Source organism: Marmota flaviventris, chromosome 7, assembly GCF_047511675.1.
Source record: "Marmota flaviventris isolate mMarFla1 chromosome 7, mMarFla1.hap1, whole genome shotgun sequence".
In the NCBI taxonomy this organism is placed as follows: Eukaryota; Metazoa; Chordata; class Mammalia; order Rodentia; family Sciuridae; genus Marmota; species Marmota flaviventris.
In genome coordinates this window covers 123,807,346-123,830,123 of record NC_092504.1, presented here as the reverse complement: position 1 = coordinate 123,830,123, position 22,778 = coordinate 123,807,346, and the positions used below count along the sequence as shown (strand labels likewise).

The window sequence follows — 22,778 nt, the reverse complement described above, 5'->3', positions numbered from 1 at the left end:
TGAGAATGTACTTAGGTCTAGGGTAGACAATTCTCACTTCAGTTCATAATGTTTAAAATCTTGTTTCTATCAGAACTGAACATGGATTCTGGACAGAGAGTATGTGACTATGTGAAGGGATGGTATGTGCCTTCAAAATATGCAGTCTTCCCTTGGAACAAGGAAACTATGTGGTGGAGCACGTGCCTAACAGGTGCAAGACCCTGGGTCCAATTCCTGGCATCCGAGAGTATTATAACAAGTGCCATAAATGCCAGTCCTTTATCTGTATGTTTAATCAACTAATTCACATTCTATAGACAAATAGAACATTTTCAGTGAAGGCCTCAAATCCTTGACATTACTTCTCCAAATCTATGTTCTAAGCCTGGTCTTACTGACAGTCTATTTAATACTTATTAAAAAATGTTTTCAGACTTGAAACATATTATTTTCAATTACTATCTTTAAAATTCAATTCAAATATCCTGAGGCTTAAGGCAATGGGCAGAGCTACATAAATTGGTAAATTTATAAAGATACAAGGTGCTATGTCAGCCACTCTCTGAGACTAAATGGGAATACAGCCCAGCTCTCTCGATCTCTGGTCCAAACAGCCTCCCCTGCTTTCAATCCTCCTCTCCTATTGCAATGTCTACAGGGAGTAGGCCAGGGTGCCCTTGCCACCTAAACCCAAAGCTAACTGTGATGGAAGTGGTCATTTACCATTGGCATCATAAAGATTCTTGGTGAAGGACACTTGTGCACTCTCACACATTAGGGTAACCCTCTGTAGGGAATTTTTAAGGAAAAAAAAAAAAAAACAACTACATGTTTCACCATTTAAAACAAAACAAATTGAGAAATTGTGGCCAAGAAGTTGCCAGTTATCTTACTGCCTCAACATAAGCACTATTGTATTTTGGTGAACTTCTTTTCAGTCTTACAAAGATAAACACCTGTTTTTAAATTTTTGTCATTCATTGTATAGTGGTTAAGAATAAGGATCTTAAGCCAGGTGCAGCAGTACATGCCTATAATCAATCCCTGGGCAACTTGGTGAGGCTCTGTCTCTAAGTAAAAAGGGGTTGGGGATGGAGCTTAATGGTGCATCACTTACCTAGTACATGTGAGGTCCTGGGTTCAATCCCCAGTACTGCCTGCCCACCCACTTTCTGCCCAAGAAAGCAATAGGAACTCAGAATTCCTGAGTTTGAATACCACCTGTACCCCTCATCAATTAATAGCTGATGAGTTTGGATAAGATACTTTATTTTATGACTCAATTATTATGTCTGTAAATGGGTTATATAAGCACTTGCTTTCTATGGTTGTTTGAGAATTAAATTATATATTTCTTCATGAACATATATATAATTCTTTGGCTAGACATGGTTCTTCATATATATATGTATATATATATATACACACACACGTGATTTCCCCTGCTGTTTTACATATTTGGTACATAGTTGGCTTCCAAAAAATTTTGTGAAAGCATTCATAAATTAATCATTTTAAATGACAGCATTAAATCCTAGACCATGTTCCTAGGCTAGAAGCTATTTTACAGAACCTGGACCTAGAACCCAGATTTAGAATCACACTTGTATTTTCCTCCACAACAAGTAACTTCTGCATAGATTGCATTTGTAAGTCAACTGAGCTCTAAGGTTTGATCAAGGGCCAAGTCTGAATGTTCTTCCCACTCATGATGCAAGATGCAAGATGTGAACAGAGGAATTTGTGCACATATGTCCATTCATCAAGTGAACAGTTACTCCTCACACTGTGTAGGGATTGTTTTGGGCAGTGACTTAGACAAGCTCCCTATTCTAAGACTATATATTATAATAAATGTCATATAGCACAACTATTGCTTTCATAATAACTTCACAATAATACAGCTCATTCATGAACAGATTTAGATGGATAGATTTTGGGTCAAGTTCAGACACCTCAAAACAGCACTAAATATAGGAAATGCTCATTGTGAAACTGTTAGCTTATAGAAGGCATTGGCAAACCATAGCTTCTTGGCTTTAATGGACTTCCTGTTCTTGTACATAAAGTTTTATTGGAACACGGCCATTCATTTGTGTACTGTCTATGATAACTTCCAAGTTCTAGTGGCAGAATTGAATTGTAATGGCAGAAACTGCATGACCTGAGAGCCTAAAATATTTGCTATCTGGCCTTGCAAAAGGTTTGCAAAGCACTGGCTTAAAAAATACATTCTAATAAAGAGCTCAAAAAGTTGAATACTAACAAAACAAATAACCCAAACAATAAATGGGCCAAGGACCTGAACAGACACTTCTCAGAAGACAATATACAATCAATCAACAAATATATAAAAAATGTTCATCATCGATAGCAATTAGAGAAATGCAAATCAAAACCACTCTAAGATTTCATCTCACTCCAGTCAGAATGACAGCTATTAAGAATACAAACAAAAACTTAGATGAGAAAAAGTTTCTCATGAAAAGATGGGGGGAAAAAGGCACACTCATACATTGCTGGCGGGACTGCAAACTGGTGCAGCCAATATGGAAAGCAGTATGGAGATTTCTTGGAAAATTGGGAATGGAAACACCGTTTGACCCAGCTGTCCCTCTCCTAGGTCTATGCCCAAAGGACTGATTTTTAATCAGTTTTTAACTGATTAAAAACAACATACTATAGGGACACAGCCACATCAATGTTTATAGCTAAACTGTGGAATTAACCTAGATGCCCTTCAATAGATGAATGGATAAAAAACAATGTGGCATATATACACAATGGAATATTACTCAACAGTAAAAGAGAATAAAAGCATGGCATTTGCAGGTAAATGGATGGAGTTAGAGAAGATAATGCCAAGTGAAGTTAGCCAATCCCAAAAAACCAAATGCCGAATGTTTTCTCTGATATAAGGAGGCTGATTCATAGTGGGATAGGGAGCGGGAGCATGGGAGAAATAGATGAACTCTAGATAAGGCAGGGGGGTGGGAGGAAAAGGGGGGGGCATGGGATTAGAAATGATGGTGGAATGTGATGATCATTATTATCCAAAGTGCAGGTATAAAGACATGAATTGGTGTGAATATATGTTGTATACAACCAGAGAAATGAAAAACTGTGCTCTATATGTGTAATAAGAATTGAAATGCATTCCGCTGTCATATATAAATAAAAAAGTACATTCTAATCTTATTCTAATAGTAGCAGCATTAAAAGCTTTTGGTAAATAACAAAAGAGACTTCTTTAAGGAATTTTGGTCTTGGCTCTCTGTATTAACAAGTAAGAATACTGTCCCCAGCTGGAGCTGCGCCACTCCAGAGGGAACAGGATCTGCCCTCTGTGCCTTCTGGTAATTAGGAGGTGAGCGTGCTTGCTTTGGCCAGTCAACAATGTGAGGTTTCCATCAATAATAAGTGATGCTAAGCCCACCTCTTCCAGCCACTAAGTTTCTCTGAGGTGGGGTGGGGGTGGGGGTGGAGAGGGCTGCAGAGCATTCCGGGATGGAGACCAAGGCATATGTTGGGGTAAAGAGGGTTGAAGAAGGAAGGTTTCACAGAAAAAAGAGTCTCTTTGAAGCCAGTGGAGATGAGAAGGAGGCTGGCCTTTCCCTCCATGAGCCACTCCAGAAACTCTGAATTTAATTTGTCTTCAACGTGGGTTTCCCAGCTCACCTGCTGCCCGTGGTGCTAATGTGGTTATGGTCAGACAGCCGACTGTAAAAATGGCACCTTTTCACTCAGCATAATGACTCTCTGCAGACCTCCAAGTCATAGCTGCTCAGTTTACTGACAAAAACAAGCTTTTATTGCTGTTGGCACCACTGAGCCAAAGCAGCCAAAGAAGCACAGAGAACTCCTTATCGGCCATGCTCATCGTCAGCACAACTGTCAGGGAACTTCCCCTTCCGGAATCCTCCAGCAGCCGGTGATGTAAGGGGCTGACCCAACACCCGGGGCTGGCAGTTAGCAGCATCAGCTTTTAATTCCTAAGCACCACAAACGTGGGGTTGCGGGGGGAGGTCTTCCTCATTCTCACTTAATGACTCCACACTGGTGTCATTTGTAACCATCACTTGTGAGAGTCTAATTGCACGGTGAAGTCAAAATGTTAACATCATTAAATGGAAGAAGTTAACCAGAATGGCAAGAGGCTCCAGTGAGAGGCGAGTGCCGGCCAAGTCTTGTTAGGTTTGTTTCAGGAGACTCTGGTTATCTTTGCCCTTGAACAGAGGTGCCATATGTCACTATGGACAGTGTCAGGGCTATGAGTTCTCTGGAAGGGAACGGAGCCTGCAGAGTTAGGTGCTCAGTGCCCTGGCACAGAGAAACAGAAAGGTTTAATAAAAGCTCTGCCAGGTGTTTTGTGGGACAAAGCAGGCTGTGGAAGGAAAACTGTCCTGGGCTGAGTTGCTCAAGTCACGTCCAGGTTGCTGGCCTTGGACGGAATTCCGTAAAGCCTCAGTTCTTCCTTCTGCATTTGCGGTAACAATAATGTTCACCTCAGAGCATTGCTAAGAGGTTCAAATGGCATCCAGTGTGCAAAGGCACAAGCCTGGGGCAAGGAAAGACCTCAATGACTGCTATGTATGACAATGAGCAAGAAGACACGGTACAAGGACTCGGCTCACACCTCTCAAAAAGCATCCAAACCCGGGCATCTTCCAGATCAGTGAGGCCCAGGCCGAGCCAGGCAATGATGTTGTGACTGCGGGGCAATGTGGCCCAGATGTTCTGGAAAAGTCCTTCCTTCTATGGACGGACAGCCTGAAACTTTGTAGTGACTAACTTTCTATGGAAGGAAATGCCAAGGTCTCGGGGCAGCAAGGATGCTTCTGCCATGTGGCAGGCAGTCTGGGGTGCAAGGGATGCAGAAGGGGGAGAAGGACTGACAGGAGTGGTCACCTGTGTGCTTGGTGCCAATGTGAGCCTTGATCTCCGCTTCCTCCATGGTGACAAAGTCGCAGGCGGTGCAGCAGATGGAAAACATCCACTGCTCCTTGTCCACGTGGAGTGACATGTGGCTGACAAACTGGACATTGAGCTCAGTCTCAAATCCACACACGTGGCAGCTACATGAAAGGACAAAAGGAAAGAGGGAGAGTGAGACACGTTTCCTATGTGTGCTGCGTGTGTGCGTGTAGTGTGTGCATGTAGTGTGCGCACAAAAACTAGTTTCACAAAAACATTTTCTCTCCACCGAAAGGTATCATGTTAGAAAATTCTTCTGCTTCCTGGGATGCCTCTGAAGTGGTCACTGTGCCAAACGGATTAGGTGCCAGCATAATGTAACAATCCCATACACGCTATGATGATGTTAAATAATCATAAAGTTAATTAAAAACTACAGCTTCCAGATGCTGCACATCGCCTAACTGATTCCTTTGGGCAAAGAGATGTGGGGCGGTGCAGCCAAGGTATTTAGTGGTGCTGGTCCACCGATAAAATTGGAGTGTGCTGCACACCCCGGAGCCTCTCTCTGGCTCTGGAAACCTTCCTGCGCAGCAAGGAAAGCACACACAGGTTGTCCTGTGGCACGCGAAACCTCGGGCAGTCCTGTCCGTGATTACTCCTGATAGAAGCCACCCTGCCTCAGAAACGCCTTGCCAAAGCAAGTGTCCAACGATATCTCGGGGCAACATTTGGTACGAGCCTGATACCTGGGCTTTTATGGTGACTGAACCAAATATTGATTCACCTTGGACTATGGAAGCAGAGTGACATTGCTGGGACTAAAGGGCACATAACCAAGGGACAATATGTGATGTCTTCTGAGCTATTTCGTCCTCGGGGTTCTCAGATTTATTTTTCCTCATCTTTTTTTCCTGCAATTCTTAGGCGGCAGCAAGGGGCTCGGTTACAAAGTTCGGGACCACACAGACCCAAGAGCCGATCATCCCAGAGCCCTGCCACTCTCTGGAGCTCCGTTCCACAGAGGTCCTCCAAGACCCCTTCTCTTTCAATTAACTCAACTAGGCCAAACTGCAGAGGAGTCCCTGCCACACAGGGTTGGAGCTAAGCAAAGAACGTATTCAAATGAAGATGTGCATGTGATTGAGACAAGGGCCTTGGTGACACAGGCCCCGGGGAAGACTGGCTGAGAGCCTGAAAACATGGGGTCTGGGAGGTCCCACTAGTGTGCTCGTCCTCAACTCACCTGTAATAATAAGGGTGTTTCTTCCCGTCACTGCCTTCAGAGGTGACGGCGCTGACAATGTCCTCGGTGTCTGTACTCACCAGCTTCACAGAATGGACAGTCAAGTGCTGGTTCAGATTCGCACGGCACTTAGCAGCATAGGGGCACAAGTGGCATTTGTATTTTCTTTCCTCTGGGGGGGAGAACAAACAGAAATAAACCCAAACTGCTCTCAAAAAATGAAATCTCGACCCCTGGCAAGAGATCACTGAAGTGCACCAAGGAGAGGACAAAGGTCAAACGAGGACAAAGGTCACACCTTGGAATAGCAAGTGTCTCAAGCACCCAGCAGTTTGTGCCTGTATTAATCCTCCCAAAGATAAAAGAGGGGCTCCTAGGGCCATACCTCTGAGCAAGCCTGAAACTCGGGGTTTTGTAGCGACTAACCAAATACAGATGCAACGCTGAATATGGAAGCCAAACGTAACACTGCAGGGCTGATGGGCCACACAACCTGGGGACAGCACATATGCCTCCTGGGAAACTTCCCTGGAGTTCTTCCTGACAAGGTGAGCCCCACAGGGGCTAAAGGGTACCGTGTGTGTGTGTGTGCGCGCGCGCTTGTGCTCCTATGTGTCAGTGTGGGGTGCGGAGCCCGGCAGCAGAACAAAATCAACATTCACAGCTCTGGAGAGTAAGAGAGGCCCATCGTTTTCCCTAAGCTCCTGGCCTGGGTCAAACATGAAATAACAACTAATGAAATTAAAGTTAAAAAAAAAAATGACTTGTATAAAATAATAATTTAATTGGACATTTTCATTTAACATAAATAAAATAAAAAATTTCAATTAATTTCTTAATGGAAATTCTCATAAAACTGACTAATGTTTCAGGATTATTTCCAGAGTGGCATTCTGAATTCATTTGGTTAATCAAGCAAATTAACGTACAAGGAGCAGGGCTTTGCTTTCATTGTACAGACAGAGGCAGTGAAGAACCACAGCACAGCCTCCCTTTCCATCCCTCATTTGACTTGGTATTTCTGCGCTTGGGTAGAAGAAAATACCTGTCTTGTTTACATCACAGGAAGAACCTGGAAAAGAAGGTGTTTCTACACCACACTAAGCATCACCGTTATCACAGGTGGTCCCCAGCATCTGAAGGGTGCTGCAGGGGAGTGTGGGTGGGGGAGTCCTACAGCACAGGTTATTACACAGAGTCCTTTAGAATCTTTGCATTTGTGTAAGTCAGTGAGGCTGTTGAGCTTTGCTATGTGTTAAGGTTACACTTTCTCCCTAAACTGAACTGCGAGCTTTCTCTCTTTTTCCTGTCACTTGGGAAGGATTTAATAACCTTGGAATTTCTGATTCTCAAAAGGTGAGAAAGAACTCATCTGAGAGAATTTTTGGAGCTCTTTCTTTCCTACTTTTGGACACATTTTCTTCCTTTGCTTTTCTTAATGAAACTTAAGTGAAGTTGTCTCTTTCATGGTCATCTCCTTCCTATTATTGGCCTGTAATCCCAGTAGCTTGGGAGGCTGAGGCAGGAGGACTGCAAGTTCAAAGCCAGCCTCAGCAACTCAGTGAGACCCTGTCACTATATAAAATATAAAAAGGAATGGGGATGTGCCTCAGTGGTTAAGCACCTCTGGGTTCAATCCCTGGTATAGAAACAAAACAAAGGAACTAAAATCAGCACACTATAGTGAGACATGCCCACTAATGTTTATAGCAGACCACTATACAACAGCCAAGTTATGGAATCAGCCCAGGTGCCTGGTGAATGAATAAAGAGTGAAATTATGTCTTCACTTATTTTTTTACTGGTTATGTTATTGTTTATTCCTGTTTTACTCCTTGTGAATTTGGCTCCTTTCCCCCATTCTTAGAATCACCCATTATTTGTCTACTGTTAAATGTAAATGAGGTTGGAAGAACATGAGAAGAAGACCACCATTAAACAGGGTCGAGAGGGGAGAGGGAAAGAGGGGGAGAGGGAAAGAGAGAGAGAGGGGAAATTGCATGGTAAAGGAAGGAGACCCTCATTGTTATACAAAATTGCATATAAGAGGAAGTGAGGGGAAAGGGGGAAAAATAATGAGAGAGAGAAATGAATTACAGTAGATGGGGTAGAGAGAGAAGATGGGAGGGGAGGGGAGGGGAGGGGGGATAGTAGAGGATAGGAAGGGCAGCAGAATACAACAGATGCTAGTCTGGCAGTATGTAAAAAAGTGGATGTGGAACCGATGTGAATCTGCAATATATATACGGGGTAAAAATGGGAGTTCATAATCTGCTTGAATCAAATGTATGAAATATGATATGTCAAGAGCTTTGTAATGTTTTGAACAACTAATAATAAAAAAATAAATTAAAAAAAAGAAAAAAAATAAAGTTATATTTTTAGTGAAAAAAAAATGTAAATGAGGGCTTGTTTTAAGGAACTTGTTTTAAGCAGACTCAGTGATGGCCACCATGTACTGCTCCACCCAAGACTCCCTCGTGCAAGAGTGCACACTATGGTTTCTAGAATAGTCTCCAATGTTCAGGAAACTGAAAAGACCAAGGTGGCCCCTTCGCCACTGTTCCACCATGAGACGAAACCCCTAGGACGGGGTGAGGCCTCTTCTTCCCCAGCACCTTTGAGAGGAGACGGTCCACCTGCTGCAGAGCTCAGCATTGTCCCCTGGCATGCGCAAATGTGTGTGTCTCCTCCTCGGTCCTCCCTGGAGCTCAGTGAACTTCCCAGGACAAACAGAAAAGCCTTCCTGGGTCTTGCTTCAACATGCCGGGTATGAGGCCCCGGAGGTCGGGGTGGACACCTTTCCTCCACTTCCTGAACCATTTCTCTCAGGGGAACTCGACTTCTCTCAGAGGTTGGTGACAGTCAGGAGGACGTGGCAGGGAGGTGCCGCTCACCTGTGTGCAGCGAGAGGTGTCGGGACAGGGTCTGCTGTCGGCCAAACACTTTCCCACACACGTCGCAGGGGAAAAGCTGGTCGTTGAACTTCCAGGATGGCAATCCGTTTCCCGCCTCCAGGACTATCTTTTCTGTTTCTGGTGAAGAGAATAAAGAGTCATGAGCAAGGGACAGGGCAGCAGGGAGGAACTTCATTTTGGTCAACCCTGAGGGCTATGGCAGAGGCCTTCTCCCAGTGGATGCGGTTCGTGACTGTACACGAGACCCACAGCTGGTCCTCATGCTCATTTCCTGTCTCTGAGGAGGCCACTTGTGAAAGGTGAGGTGGCGGCCAGTGGATTACAACTCCCAAGTCTTTAGCTGACCCAATCTCCAAGTGATTGACAGCATTGTGCCCAGTATACCATAGGCACTCGATAAATATTTTCTGAATGAATGGTTGAACTGCATGCTAAAATCTTAGAAATGTAAACTGTTGCCTCAAGATACTAAATAAAGTCTTCTAAATCTCAGATTCCAGTGCAAATATCAAAAGTCCCATCTCATACTGCCCTTTATGGAGAAAGTTTTGTCCTACGTACGTACTGGGTTGGGAAAAATTCTTAGCCAGGAACTTGTTTTAAGCAGATTCAGGGATGGTCACCACGTACTGCTCCACCCAAGACTCCCTCATGCAAGAGTGCACAACTATGGTTTCTAGAATAGTCTCCAGTGTTTAGGAAACTGGTGAGTGACCTGCACGTGACTCACAGCCATGGATAAGTGGACATGAAAACTTCCCATTTTAAAAAGTTTTTCTTGGGCTGGGGTTGTGGCCCAGTGACAGAGTGCTTGCCTCACATATGTGAGGCACTAGATTCAATCCTCAGCACTACATAAAAATAAAAACAAAATAAAGATATTGTGCCCATGTATAACTAAAAAAAAATTTTAAAAAATACTAAAAGTTTTCCTTTTTTCCTTACCATCTGCAGGATTACCTCCCATTTTCCTGTCCATACTTCTCAATGAACTGATTTACAAACATCCCTTTTGCAGTGACCTAAGGAGACAGGAGGCAGTGCCAACAAGAGGTAAGGGGACATGTCCAAGGGGACACTCATCCGGGCCTCCTTTGAAGACGCTTTGAGTTAGTGTCTTGTCCTTTACCTCCATTATTGTGAATCTCAAAGCACAGAACCGCATCACAGAACCCACCACCACCACCACCACCACCACCACCACCACCAAGTGGTGCTAATTAGCTGGCTGATTTTCTCCTGTGGGAAGAACTTTTCATAAGACCCAAGCGACGGAAATGCTTAGACCACTGGTCAGAGGCAACGGCAGGAAAAAGCACTTTACTTCACACAATTTGGCTAAAACTGCTTCCCAAACACACTCTTCCACCTGTATTTGGGTAACTGGATCGATTTTCATTTGAATGAAGATTTGCCAGATGGCGTCACCAAATAGGGACCTGTGTTTGGAGACTCTGCAATTCTGTTTGCCGGGAGGCTCCTGCCAGCAAGCCCCACACTGATAACACACACTTGTTGACTGATCTGTGTTTGTTAAAACTCGCTCTCTGGGCCTCGGGGAGAAGAGCTGGTCTTATTAAGGTAGGATGAGGGACTCAAACGCAAGGGGTGGGGTTGTGGGGAAGGCAGGGTGAAAGGGAGGCGCGGGCCAGGTGAACTTCTGGAGGCAAGAGCCACTCTCAGACAAGGTCCTTGAGCCCAAGCAGTGGGCATGCCAGCCACACCGACACGAGAGGGTGTTTCAGGCAGCTCCTTTTAAGTGTGCAATCAAAACAGCACTTCAAAGGAGGACGACAGTGATAATGATTAGGAGAGGTCAAGAGGGTACAGGGTCTCTGAAAACTTTCCCAGCAAGAAGGAATTAATTGGGTCACAGACCCAACAAGTAGGCGCAATTAAAAATAAAGAAGTCTCTTAATAATTCTTTCAAGTATTAGTCATGTACTTGGAGAAGCTGAAGCATCACAGAAGTCCGTTCCTTTCGTGGCCTAGAAATCCATGACATCCGGGAAGCTCAGTGTGAGGCCAGCAGGTATCCTGGTGAGGGCTCTTAGAATGGGTCACCTCAGCCCTGCATTAGACCCAAGCCTTGTCCGGGGTGGCTCCCATCCCCTCTGATGTCTGCATCAACCATAGCAAATCTGTCTCCCTTCCCCTTGTAGGAGCAAGGCCATCTGACCCTATCTCAGAAGGGACAGGACCTGAGAAGCCACAGGAAGGCGTTTGGCCTCGGAGAACTTTGGAACCCAGGGCCAGACAGGACCAGACTTGTGCCTCTGCCCCATTTCCACCCAAATGAACGTGAACACCTCAGAATCATTTTTGATGTCTCCCCTTCCTTCTTTCAGCACATCTAAGCGGTCACCCAAACTGCCCATCTCATCTCAGAGATCTTTCTAGAGAGAACCCTTCTACTTTAATCGAGTCATTATCTCTCACCAAGATTGTTGCAAAACCCTCCCAAACAGCGTCTCGGCTGCCAAGTTTCAGCCTTCCTGCAGCCCCTCCTCCCCTCAAAGGCTCCGCGGAGCTCTTCCTGGGGCACAAGTCTGATCATGTCTTGCCTGTATTCCAAACGCCTTCCTGTGGCTTCTGAGGTCCTCCACTGTCCTACACCAGCCTCCTCCCATCACCCAGTCGCTGGTCGGAGTGGGAACCAAGGATTTCCTTCTAAGCCGTCGATGCTTTTAAATCAACTCTTCTTCCACCAACAGCTGCTCCCACACCACCACTTCTGCACACCACCCGACTTGCTCTCAAGGCCTCTCTCAGATTCCATCTCCTCAATGCAGCTTCTCCAGTTCCCTAGAATCAACTTCCCCTCCTCATCCCTGAAGCTCTTCTAGAAAGACTTCCATTGCACCACTTTGCCCCGTCTATTATTTGTTCACCTAATGCTACAGTTTGGAGACCGAATGCTCCCTAAAGGCCCACGATTAAAGGCTTAGTCTCCAGCTCCGGGCACTATTGAGAGGCAATGGAACTTTAGGAGGTGGAGCCTAGCGGGAGACATTTAGGTCATTGGGGTCATGCCCTCTAAGGGGATACTGGAACCCAGACCCTCTGCTCCTGACCGCCATGTGTTGAACTTCCTTCCACATGCGTCCCTCACCACAGGCCCAAGGTAACAGGGCCAACTGACCACGGACTGGAACCTATGGAACTGTGAACCAAAATAAGCCTTACCACTTTTAAGTTGATCATTACAGGCATTGTGTAATAGTAATGGAAAGTGGACTAACACATCTCGCGTATCATCTACACATATCAATATAACGTAAAGCACACAGCACAGCACAACAAGCAGCAGGGCTTCCTATGGAGGTTCTCTGGCCTGCTTTCCCTGGTAGACTGTCAAGTCCCTGGGAGATGGGGCTCTGTGATTTATCTGTGGACCCTTGGCATGAGCACAGAACTTGATACATTATCAGTGCTTAGTATATATTTGTTTAATAAATGAATGACTGAATGAAAGGGTCCAAGTGACACAGGCACAACTGGGAACTTACCAGCATTAATTAAGGTCTATCACCAACTCAGGGGGAAATATAAAGCTACCTGCCTTCCAAACAGGCATTTTAACGCCACTCCAGAGAGGTGCTTTTATGATTCTATTAGTGGAAAGGTTTGCAGTCCTGTGCCATACTCCCAAAGATTTTATATTCTTATTTCCTCCCAACAGCATGAAACCACAAGTTGATTCTCTTTAAGACAGTCTCTCTGGCAGACACGGGTTAACCCAATGGCCATATTCAACTTTCCTTCTCCCTGCCCTCTCCTTCTATGAAGGCAGCTAGGGCAGCTATGTGCTAAAGTGCTGGTCAATGAAAACGCTAAAAAGCCTGTGGATTTTCTGATAAAAGGAAAGATATGATGGGATGTTGGTTGTCTTCTTTTTCCTGCCTTGATCACAGAAGAAATGTCTGGGATTGTGGCAGCCATTCTGTGAATATGAAGCATGAGGATAGGATGATATCCAACTGCCAGGATGGAGTGAAGGAAAGATGAAAGAGCTCAGGGTCCTTGATGGCATTTCTCTGTAGCTGAATGAATGCTAGCGATCACCCACCTCTGGACTTCTTGTTTTATGAGGAAAATACATCCCTGTTTGTTTTAGCCACGGTTAGCTGGCTCATTTTCTTAACTGAAAACCCCTCCTGTGGCAACTCTTGGCTCAGGACTTTGGATATTAGGTTCTAGCTTTTGACAAGCTTTTTCCCAAACCCCAACACTCTTTGAAGACCTCTCCGAATTCACTATCAGCAGCAATGTGTGCAGCCAGCTGAACCCATTTCCACATTTCCATCTTAATTATCTTCTTTTGTTCTGCGTAAGAAAACTTACAACCTTCTTTTAGATTATCAAGGAATTTGATTTTTGACAATTTTTTACTGACACATAATATATAAAACAGAAAAGTATACATATCAGTAACTGATTTTGAATCAGTTCCAAAGTCCCCAAACAGAGAATACAGGCATTTAAAAAAAAAATGTGGATTTTCTTCATCTGTAATCTCATACCCCTTAGTATTTGTTTCATTAATTTAAGAAAAAGTAGCAGCAAATGTATACTTTAGATTTCCATTTCTTTTCAAACAAAATACTTGTCTAATGATAATCTTTTTTTATTCAGAGTCTCAGAGGACTTCGTCTCCTTAATTTTCTTTTCATACACCACTCTGATCCCTGAAATATACATAAATTACACCCATTAACTCCTGGTTACGTGGTGTTATGCAATCGGATGTTTCTCTCTCTATTTTCCCACCTTGAACATCATTTGGGTCGTTTTTCTTGTTGGTGGTGCTGAGGATTGAACCCAGGGCCTCACACGTGCCCAAACACTGAACTACACCCCCTGCTAAGTTTTTCTGTTCGATGAAGCAAAGGGGTGTGCAGAAGCGAGCCCTTCTATCCCCCAGTACAGCTGGAAAAACAGGAGCAGAGTGTTAGGGGAACCCCCTCGACTCTGCACCGTGCATCTCAGTTCTTCCCGTTTATAGTGAACCGAGGCCCCTCATCCATGGTGATGAGGTCTAACTGGCCAAGGTACAGTGTGACGGACAATGCGCCTCAACCTAGGGATCCCAGGGCACATGTCTCAGTTCATGCACAGGCCCTGGGAAGATGAACCCCCAGTACGTCTCCAAAAGCTTCCACGGAGCACAGTCAGCTGTTAGTGTTGGGGAGGCAGCTCTGTCAAACTCTGCTTGACTAGGACACCTTCAAATCCAACTCCATTTTCATGAGGACAAAATGAAGCAATAATTTCCAAGACCCCTCCCCCTCCAGGGCACCCTACACCCTGCACAGGGTTGGGAACCGTCTCGTCTCCATGGTAGGTAACTAAGTCTCCAGCCTGTCCCAACCTTAGTTCCAGAAGGACCTTAAAGACCATCTTGTTCAATGGTCTGTTTTCACATGTAAGTGAAAGTGAGGCTGAAAGGTCTTATGTAACTTCCCCGGGTCACCCAGCTAGTGTCGGGGAGCGCAGAGACTAACCCACAAGTCTCATTTAAGCTCCTCCAAGCCATAAGAAATCAATGCCAACATCTACAACAAACAAGGGATTTTTCTTCTGTTCTTGGCTCTGGGTGGAATGTTCTTGGTTACAAGTGCATGTGTGCAGATCTGGCAACGGCTCCCAGATGCTGGGCTTCTTTCCATTTCTTTTCTTACGAGGGTCAGCCTAAGATATTCCCCAGCGTAGAGATGTTAGAGCGGATGTCAAAAATTAGAATAAAGAAAGACCAAGGGCAAGGTTGGTACGGTTTTGGTCCGTTATAGACCCCAAAGTCTCATGGGTCCAGAGGTGGGGCTTTTAGGCAATGACTAGATCATGAGGGCCCTGACCTCATCAGTGGATTAATCCAGCCAATGGGTTAATTAGCTGGATTAATCCACTGAGAGCTGAATGGACTGCTGGGAGGTGAGGCCTAGTTGGAGGAAGCAGGTCACTGGGGACACGCCCTGGAGGGGTTTATCCTGGTCCCTCCCCACTTCCCAGTTGCCCTGAGCTGAGCAGCTTTCTTCTGCTAAGCCCTCCGGCCATGATGTTTCTGCCTTGGAGCTGGTTGATCACAGACTGAACCTTCTGAAGCCTCCAGCCAAAATAAGTTGTTCCTCCTCTGAGCAATTCCTGTCAGGTATCTTGGTCAAAGTAAAGAGAAGCTGACTAACACGAAGATCCAACAGGAACATCCTAAAAACCCAGTTCCTCTGAGTAAACTGGTTGTTAACGAAGAGTGATCCCTTGGGCCTTTCACTGCCATTTGGGGAGCATTTTGGGTAATAAATAAAAGAAAAAAAAAAGAAACACACTAACAAACAATAAAAATTCAAAAACCAAATATCAAAAACAAGGGGACAGAGGAAAGGACTTCAGTTTGCTTCCTTTCAATTTGGACACCCCTTTGCCCTGTATCTGGTGCCCGGGGGCTTTGCTGGAGCATTTTAGTGTGTGAAGAGATCGCTGCTTTCCCTGACAAAAATAACCCTCTCCAAGAACCATCTCCCAACCTGGCTTTGGCAAGAGAAATGCTGAGAGAGGAGGCTTTATTTGGGTAAAGCTGTAAGTAAAAGATTGGCCAAAATATGACCTCAACTCATAAATAACTATCTAGATCAACTGAAGCCACGTCAGCTGGTCACGGAAGAAGCGGCTCTGGGGCCGCCTGGGTTTTCCATTATGGAATATGGTATCTTGATCTTTTATTTCTTTCATCATCAAGGCTGGCAAGTTTTGAGGCATAACTTACACTGAAACTGTGCCGTCCTCCATACTCCTGGAGAGACAGACCTGTCAGGTCATTCCCCAGGCTGGGCATGGGATGTTCTGCTCGGGCCAATTCCGACAGGCCCCATGCTCTGGTCTCAACGCACTCCGCTCTGCCTCTGCCTAAAACAAGCGTCCACCTTGTGGGGGCTGCTAACGGAGTGAAGAGCCAGCTGTGATTTATGCTTCTTATGGGTTTCTCTTCCTTAGTGCTTGCAGTTCTTCTAGATCTCTTTAAAAACAACTTGGAGGGGTCATTTCAACTTAGGGTAACTTGACAACATCCACCCTTTTGGCTCAGAGGATCTTTCTTGCAGCACAAGGACAGAAGCCACATTGCAGATGGCTGGCACTGGTGACCTGTCCCACCATTTTACTGATCACTAGCGACCCTGCACGAGGTACCAGCGGTGCTGCTCATGGGAAGTCCTAACAGAACTAGTAGTTTCCTATGATCACCTCTCTGCAGGTCTTGGAGTAACGGAGGAACAATTCAATCACTTTGTCAAAGAACAGGATTTTCTGCTGGTCAAGGTGTCAATCCAACCAACTACTAGAAAAACACAATTGAGCAATATTCTGTCAATCTGTGGCCAATTAAAAAACACTGGATGAAGATTCCTACACATAGAAGAGTTCACAGCCTTGAACTTCCTTGTTCTCCTTTCAGTCTTTAATGCTGAACTCTATTTTGGCTTTTGCAGGCACATGCACAGGTCTTGGGAAGATGAAATCTATCAAAAACATCTCCAAAAATTTCCATGAAAGGACATTAGATCAAGTAGAGGACCTGGAGCTCTTCAAATCCAACCCTTTCATTTTCATGAGAAAAAAATGAAGCATGAACCAAGACCCTCCCCACCCTAAGGCACCCTTCAATCTGCCTAGATTGGGAACAGTCTCCATGGTAGGTGAGTCTCCATCCTGCTCCCATCCTTAGTTCAAGGAGGACCTTAAAGATCATCTTGTTGAATCGTCTCTTTTTATAAATAAGGAAAGTGAGGCTGAGAGGACTTAGGTGATTCCCCCAGGTAACCTGGCTAGTGGCTGGGAGAGCAGAAAACCAAGCCACAGTCACACTCAAGCTCCCCCAAGCCATGAGAAATCAATGCCGAAGGCTTCCACAAACCTTGTGCAACTGGTTCTTAGCATGTAGCTGCCTGGGAAGGATCCTCCCAGGAAAACTAGATGACATTTTATTGCTTAGTGCTGGGCAACAGTTAGATGCAATAGTTATTGACTGACTTGAAATCTGTTAAGATGATGAGGAACTGTGGTTTTCTACATCTGGTTTTTCACACTGGTCATTAAAAATCAACAGAAGGGAACTTGACCTTGGTGTAGAAAATGACTGGGGCCAGGCACCCTAATTCCAGTAAGGCTGATCACATAGAACTTCAGCACCACAGGGAACTTCCCTAAGCATCCAAACACAGAGAGTCACTACCAGAATCTAGACCTCTACATTAAAAAAAAAAAAATCATGCCTGGGGGCTGGGGTTATGGCTCAGCGGTAGAGCGCTCACCTCACAACATGTGAGGTCCTGAGTTCGATTCTCAGCACCACATAAAAATGAATAAATAAAATAAAGGTATTGTGCCCAACTACAACTAAAAAATAAATATTTAAAAAAAATGCATGAAAAGTTGGGTGTTGCTTCTACCTTTTTCCTTTACTTGTATTTCAAGATCAGTGTTTCCTCAGTAAATGCTTCTTGAATAAATGAGACAGTCACAACTCCACGACCCGTCTGTTGTACCAAGTGGCAAATGGATTTTACGCTGCAATGTGGAGGCGAACTGAAAATATTGATTCAGGAGTCACATCTGAAAGCCTTTGGCTATTGCCTCTTTAGTTACAAAGACCAGTGACCATGTCTCTAGGACACTTATAAATCTCCGGTAGAAAATCAACAGGCCCTGGGGTTGAGTCGTTTCTTTTTGTGTTTCTGTCAGATACCGACGATTTCTTACTTGATATCCAACAAACTACATTTTTTTTTTCTTTTTTAAGGTGATAATGTGCCCAGTTACAAACATACACCTTCCTTGTTGACTCCCACTTCTGTTAGGGGCAGGTCACGAAGCAGTTCTGGACAATGAGATACAGGTGTCCGTTCCTGCAGAGAGTTTCTCGGACACTCTGACCCCCCCCAGCCCCCAAACCCTAAAGACGGTCTTGTAAGAAAGCTTTTGCCTCGACTCAGGCTCTTCCCCTCGATGCCTGGAGGTGCAGCAGTTTTCAGCCATGAAGAGGAAAGCCACTGATGAGGGCGGAAGAGCAGAAGATTAGAAGCTGGTCCTCGATGTGTTCTGGAGACAGCAGCACCGGCCTTACACCCCCTGATTCTGATTTCCTTGTTATGTGAGAAAAACGGATTCTCATTGGCTATGTCTCTGCGATTAAGCTCAACATAATTCTAACAGGTAAGCTTCCATTTGGACAGTTTATGATCCCTGTGCAAAACAGTACTGGAGTTTGTAACGGTACACCCCGGAGCCAATGCCCACTGACGACCATAGCTTTCACACAGGGGGGATTCACCACTGTGCTGGGCACCGCCCGGCATTTTCCACATTAGATTTAACCACATAACAGCCCTGCGCCTTAGGTATCATCATTAGCATTCCCATTTTACAAAAATTAAAAAAGCGAGAAAGAATACCAACCTCCGAGTGCTTACTCTTAACCACTCATCACATCACAGTCTAAGACCAAAAAGGAAAATCTAAATCTATCTCACCAGAAAGATCGTCTGTTACAATCAGTGCTTTTCCACTTTAAACTTTCCTGTATGCACCAACCATGGAGAGGAAGCAGATTTACCAAGGGCTTCGTCGGGGCAGCCCATGCGCCTCCTCCAGGAGAAAGCACCGTGTCCCCCAGAGTCTCTGCTCATCTCGGCTACCTGCCCTGTCCCCTTCTCCCTGGTTTCCATGTCTGGGTGGGTTGCTGCATGCTACAGCCTGTATGCTCAATGTCCCCAAGGCCCCGGTGTTGAGGGCTTAGTCCCCAGCTTGCTGCTATTGGAAGGTGGAGGAACCCTGAAGAGGCGGGGCCCAGGGGGCCCAGGGGGCCCATCTGTCATTGGATGGGGATGGTGGGACTCCAGCTCCTTCCCTGTCCTCTGTTCCACTTCTTGGCCTTGAGGTGAGTGGCTCTGCTCTGCCCTGTGCCCTGGTCACGATGTGCTTCCCCTACCACAGGTCAAAACGCAGTAGGTCTGCCGGGTCACGGACTGGAACCTCAAAATGTGAGCCCAAAGAAACCTTTGCTCTTCATAAATTGGTTCTCTCAGGTATTTGTTATAGGAATGAAAAGTGAACACACTGCATATTTAAAATCTGAGCACCGTTTATGTAAAGTTTAATTAAAAAACTCCTTTCAGTTCAGTTTTCACTCGCCCCAGAAAAAGACTCTATGGTGACTGTTTTCTCAACTCTTTTCTCTCCCTTTTTTTTTTTGGTACCAGGCACTGAACACAAGGGTGCTTAACCACTGAGCCACACACCCCCCCAGCCCTTTTTGTTCTATTATGAGAGGCTCTCATTAAGTTGCTGAGGCTGGCTCTGAACTCTCAGTCCTCCTGCCTCAGCCTCCTGAGGCCCTGGGATTACAGATGTGCCCCACTACTCCTGGCTTTTCAACTCTTCTTGGAGCCGAAAAAGAATAAGCGTTCAAGTGTGGAGCTTCCCCAAGACTGTATGATGATGGGATAGAGAATCTTTAAATCCCAAAGTTTTCTTCTACAATTTATTATAAAGTATGGGAACATGGGAGAACATTTTGAGGGCAAACATCATTTGATGATAAGAATAGGAGAATTCTTGTTTCTCTTGCTTATTGTTAAACTAGATACTCAATATGTACATGTTGACCAAAAGAGGGAATGAATAAAAGAACAAACCACCGTGGTTTAAAAAATCAGCCTTTCAGGGTTGAGGGTGTAGTTCAATGACAGAGCACTTGCCTAGCAGGTCCCAGGTCTTGGGTTCCATCTCCACCACGGCAGCATCAACAAAAACAAACAAAAATAACGTTCCAAAACATTCTAAAAGGCTAGGGATACAGCTCGGTGGTAGAGTGCCGGCCTGGCATGAGCGAGGCCCTGGGTCTGAGGCCCAGCACCATACCCTACCCAAATTAAATAAATAAAATATAATTTGAGAATTCAGATTTTCTGTAATAGCTTCTACAATACTAAAATGTTAATGTTCATTTATTCCCCAAATTATGGTAACTGCTGTGCACCTCACACCTATAGAGTAGCTTTAAAATATTTAATGTTTCTATTTAAAATTCATGTCACTGTCATTTCCAAATATTATTCAAGTAAGCCCCTGGAGATCCTGTAGTTCTTCTTGCTAAGATTGGAGTCCACCAGCATTCTCAATTATTTGAGTCTTCTTTTCTTATGGACAAGCCTTGATCATATCAACCATTCCTTTAAAGATTTCTAAATTTCCTTAAAGCCCTTATCAGCTCCCAGACACGGCAATATTCTTGTGTGACTACATCTAGTTTCAAATTTTCTGTGCTCCTCTTCTCTCTCTGCTCCTAACCTACTGAATTCCATATTAATAGAAAATAGAACCACTCTATTTTGCCTTTCTCCTGACCTTGGGTTTTAGCACATTATGAAATTTATGTTAGTTGATGGCAGATTTAACATTTTAAGGTAACACTGACCACATATTTTTCTCCTTGACTCAGAAATGTTGTTTATTTGATTATGCAGAGTTACATGTTTTTATAAGGTGGGGATTTCTGTTAGTTGGCTTAATTATTTTTCCCCAGGTGGGAGTCGCAGAAATAAGATTGAGAAATACTTTGTGGCTTCGTCCCTTTGGGCATAGACCTGGGGCTCCTAGATGACAGAAACACATTTCTCACAGCCCTGCAGGCTGGGAAGTCCAAGATCAAGGTGCTGGCAGATCCAGCGTCTGGTGAGAGCCTGCTCCCTAAGACACAGCCATCTTCTCACACTGACCTCACACGGCAGAGGCAGCCAGGGACCTCTCGGGGGCCTCTCTTACAAGGGCATTTATTCCAGTCATGAAAGCCCCAAGCCACAGCCCAACCACCTTGCAAAGGCCCCTCCTCTAATCCCATCATCTCGGGGATGAGGATTTCATCGTATTTATTTTGGAAGGACACAAACATTTAGACCACAGCACCTTGCTAGCTGGGAGAGTAGAGAAGAGACTGTTAATATTAACCTATGAAAGTGTGACATGATGATTGGCAGCAAACATTATATTTTTCTACATAAATAAAATAGGCCATCTGTATGACTTAATTACCAGTAATTTAAATATTTATGTTTTCTTTAATGAGGGAGAAAGCTGTGGCTAAGGATGTAGTTGAAACAGGAATTCTACAGATGAATAGCTAAGATTTACTTAGCATTTATTTTGTTCTGGGTGCTATGCTAAGGCTATATAATTTCATTTAATTCTTATAATAGTACAGAAATGAGACCAACCTTTAACAGAGGAGAAAAATCAAATCTCCGAATGATGAAGGAAGTACCCTGCTCTCACATAGCTGGTGAAGAGTGGAGCTGGGGTCTGAACCCAGCATGCCCAAATGACCCCAACAGCTTCCGCAGGTGTGACATGGGGCATGTCATCCTCTTGTGAAGGACCTTTCATCTCTGTATCAAAGTGGGAGAAGACTGGCAGCTGCTGACCTCAGATTCTTATAGGGCTGGTGACCTCATTTGAACCTGATACTAAAAAGGCTGATGTCATGTGCTCACTTTTCCTCTTTCCCAGGTGGCATAAATGTCTCCATTGAAGAACGGAATGGAGTTAGAATGTGGAAGATTTGATGTAAATCTAATCTTACTCCAAAAGCATTTCCTCTTAACAAGATGTCTGAGGAATCACACTTGTATATGAAAGTTAGGGCATTACCATTATCAACACAAATGAATAAAAAATCTAAGCTACTTCTATTTAATCATTTCAGGATTGGGAAAGAGTAAGAAATTGGTTTTTGGTTCACTCCACAAATGTAACTATCCAACAGCCTAGGGATATTTTTAAGTCATAGATAATACTCTGTGATACAACTCCAAAGTTGCTGAGCAAAAGCAGGAGAAATAGATATGTTTTAAAAAAGCATTTTCTTTCCATTTCAATTTTCAAATTGAGAATGAAATCAAATAACTTAAATATAAAAATGTCAATGCAATAGTTTGATTACAGATCAAATCACAGAAAGATACAATAATAAGTTTAGAAATATGAAGGGACTATCCTTTTCCCAGGATGGGAATACCCTGAGTTACTGTCTGGTGTGTGTGTGTGTGTGTGTGTGTGTGTGTTCTTACACACACTAACTTGGTTCTCTTTAAAGCATATTTTGCTATCTTCTCTCTTTACATAGATCTTAAATAGAAAGGCAATAACTATTTGTTGATTTGGTTAAAATTTAACCAGCGAGAGGCGGGAGAGACGCATGCCTTGTGTAAGTTAACGTGAATCACTTCTGCACAGACAAGGCTTGCAAAGTCCTGGTCTGTGTGCATTGAGCCATCTCCCACCCCAGAGCAGAAATCCACTTCCTTTGACATTGAAGGCAAAGGTTTAACATTCTTTGGAGAAGTTCCCTCAGCAGAATCTTTGTCTCATCTTCTGTGAACTAGGGAGCACTGCGAAGAAGAAGGTGCACTGGTTTTCTAGATTGTAGAGAATTTCAGGTAAACAAGGTCACTGCCTGCCTGAGGTTGTGCAGTGAGAACCAGGCTGGGGATGGCTCCCACTTCAGCTCCTCCCCCTGCTCCCCACACGATGACATTCGGGTCCTTGATTACTCTACACACGACAAGCTTTGCATAACTCATTGGTCTTCAAACCATACACCGTATCATGGAGCACGCACTAGAGTGGAGAACAGATGTCACCATGAGAATCTTATTTTCTACTCTTTCCCA

General features: G+C 44.4%; 1 protein-coding gene across 9 annotated transcripts in view; it reads right to left on the bottom strand.

Annotated features, from left to right (window-relative positions):
- Nucleotides 1-22,778, bottom strand: part of Znf827 (zinc finger protein 827) — a 163,261-nt gene that overhangs the window by 10,905 nt on the left and 129,578 nt on the right. For all 9 annotated transcript variants that reach the window (XM_071614640.1, XM_071614641.1, XM_071614643.1 and 6 more), the window contains exons 9-11: nucleotides 9,040-9,177; nucleotides 6,143-6,314; nucleotides 4,891-5,057 (exon numbers count right to left, since the gene is read on the bottom strand). In XM_071614640.1, coding sequence (XP_071470741.1) covers nucleotides 4,891-5,057; nucleotides 6,143-6,314; nucleotides 9,040-9,177 — 477 coding nt within the window. The remainder of the gene's footprint in view (nucleotides 1-4,890; nucleotides 5,058-6,142; nucleotides 6,315-9,039; nucleotides 9,178-22,778) is intronic.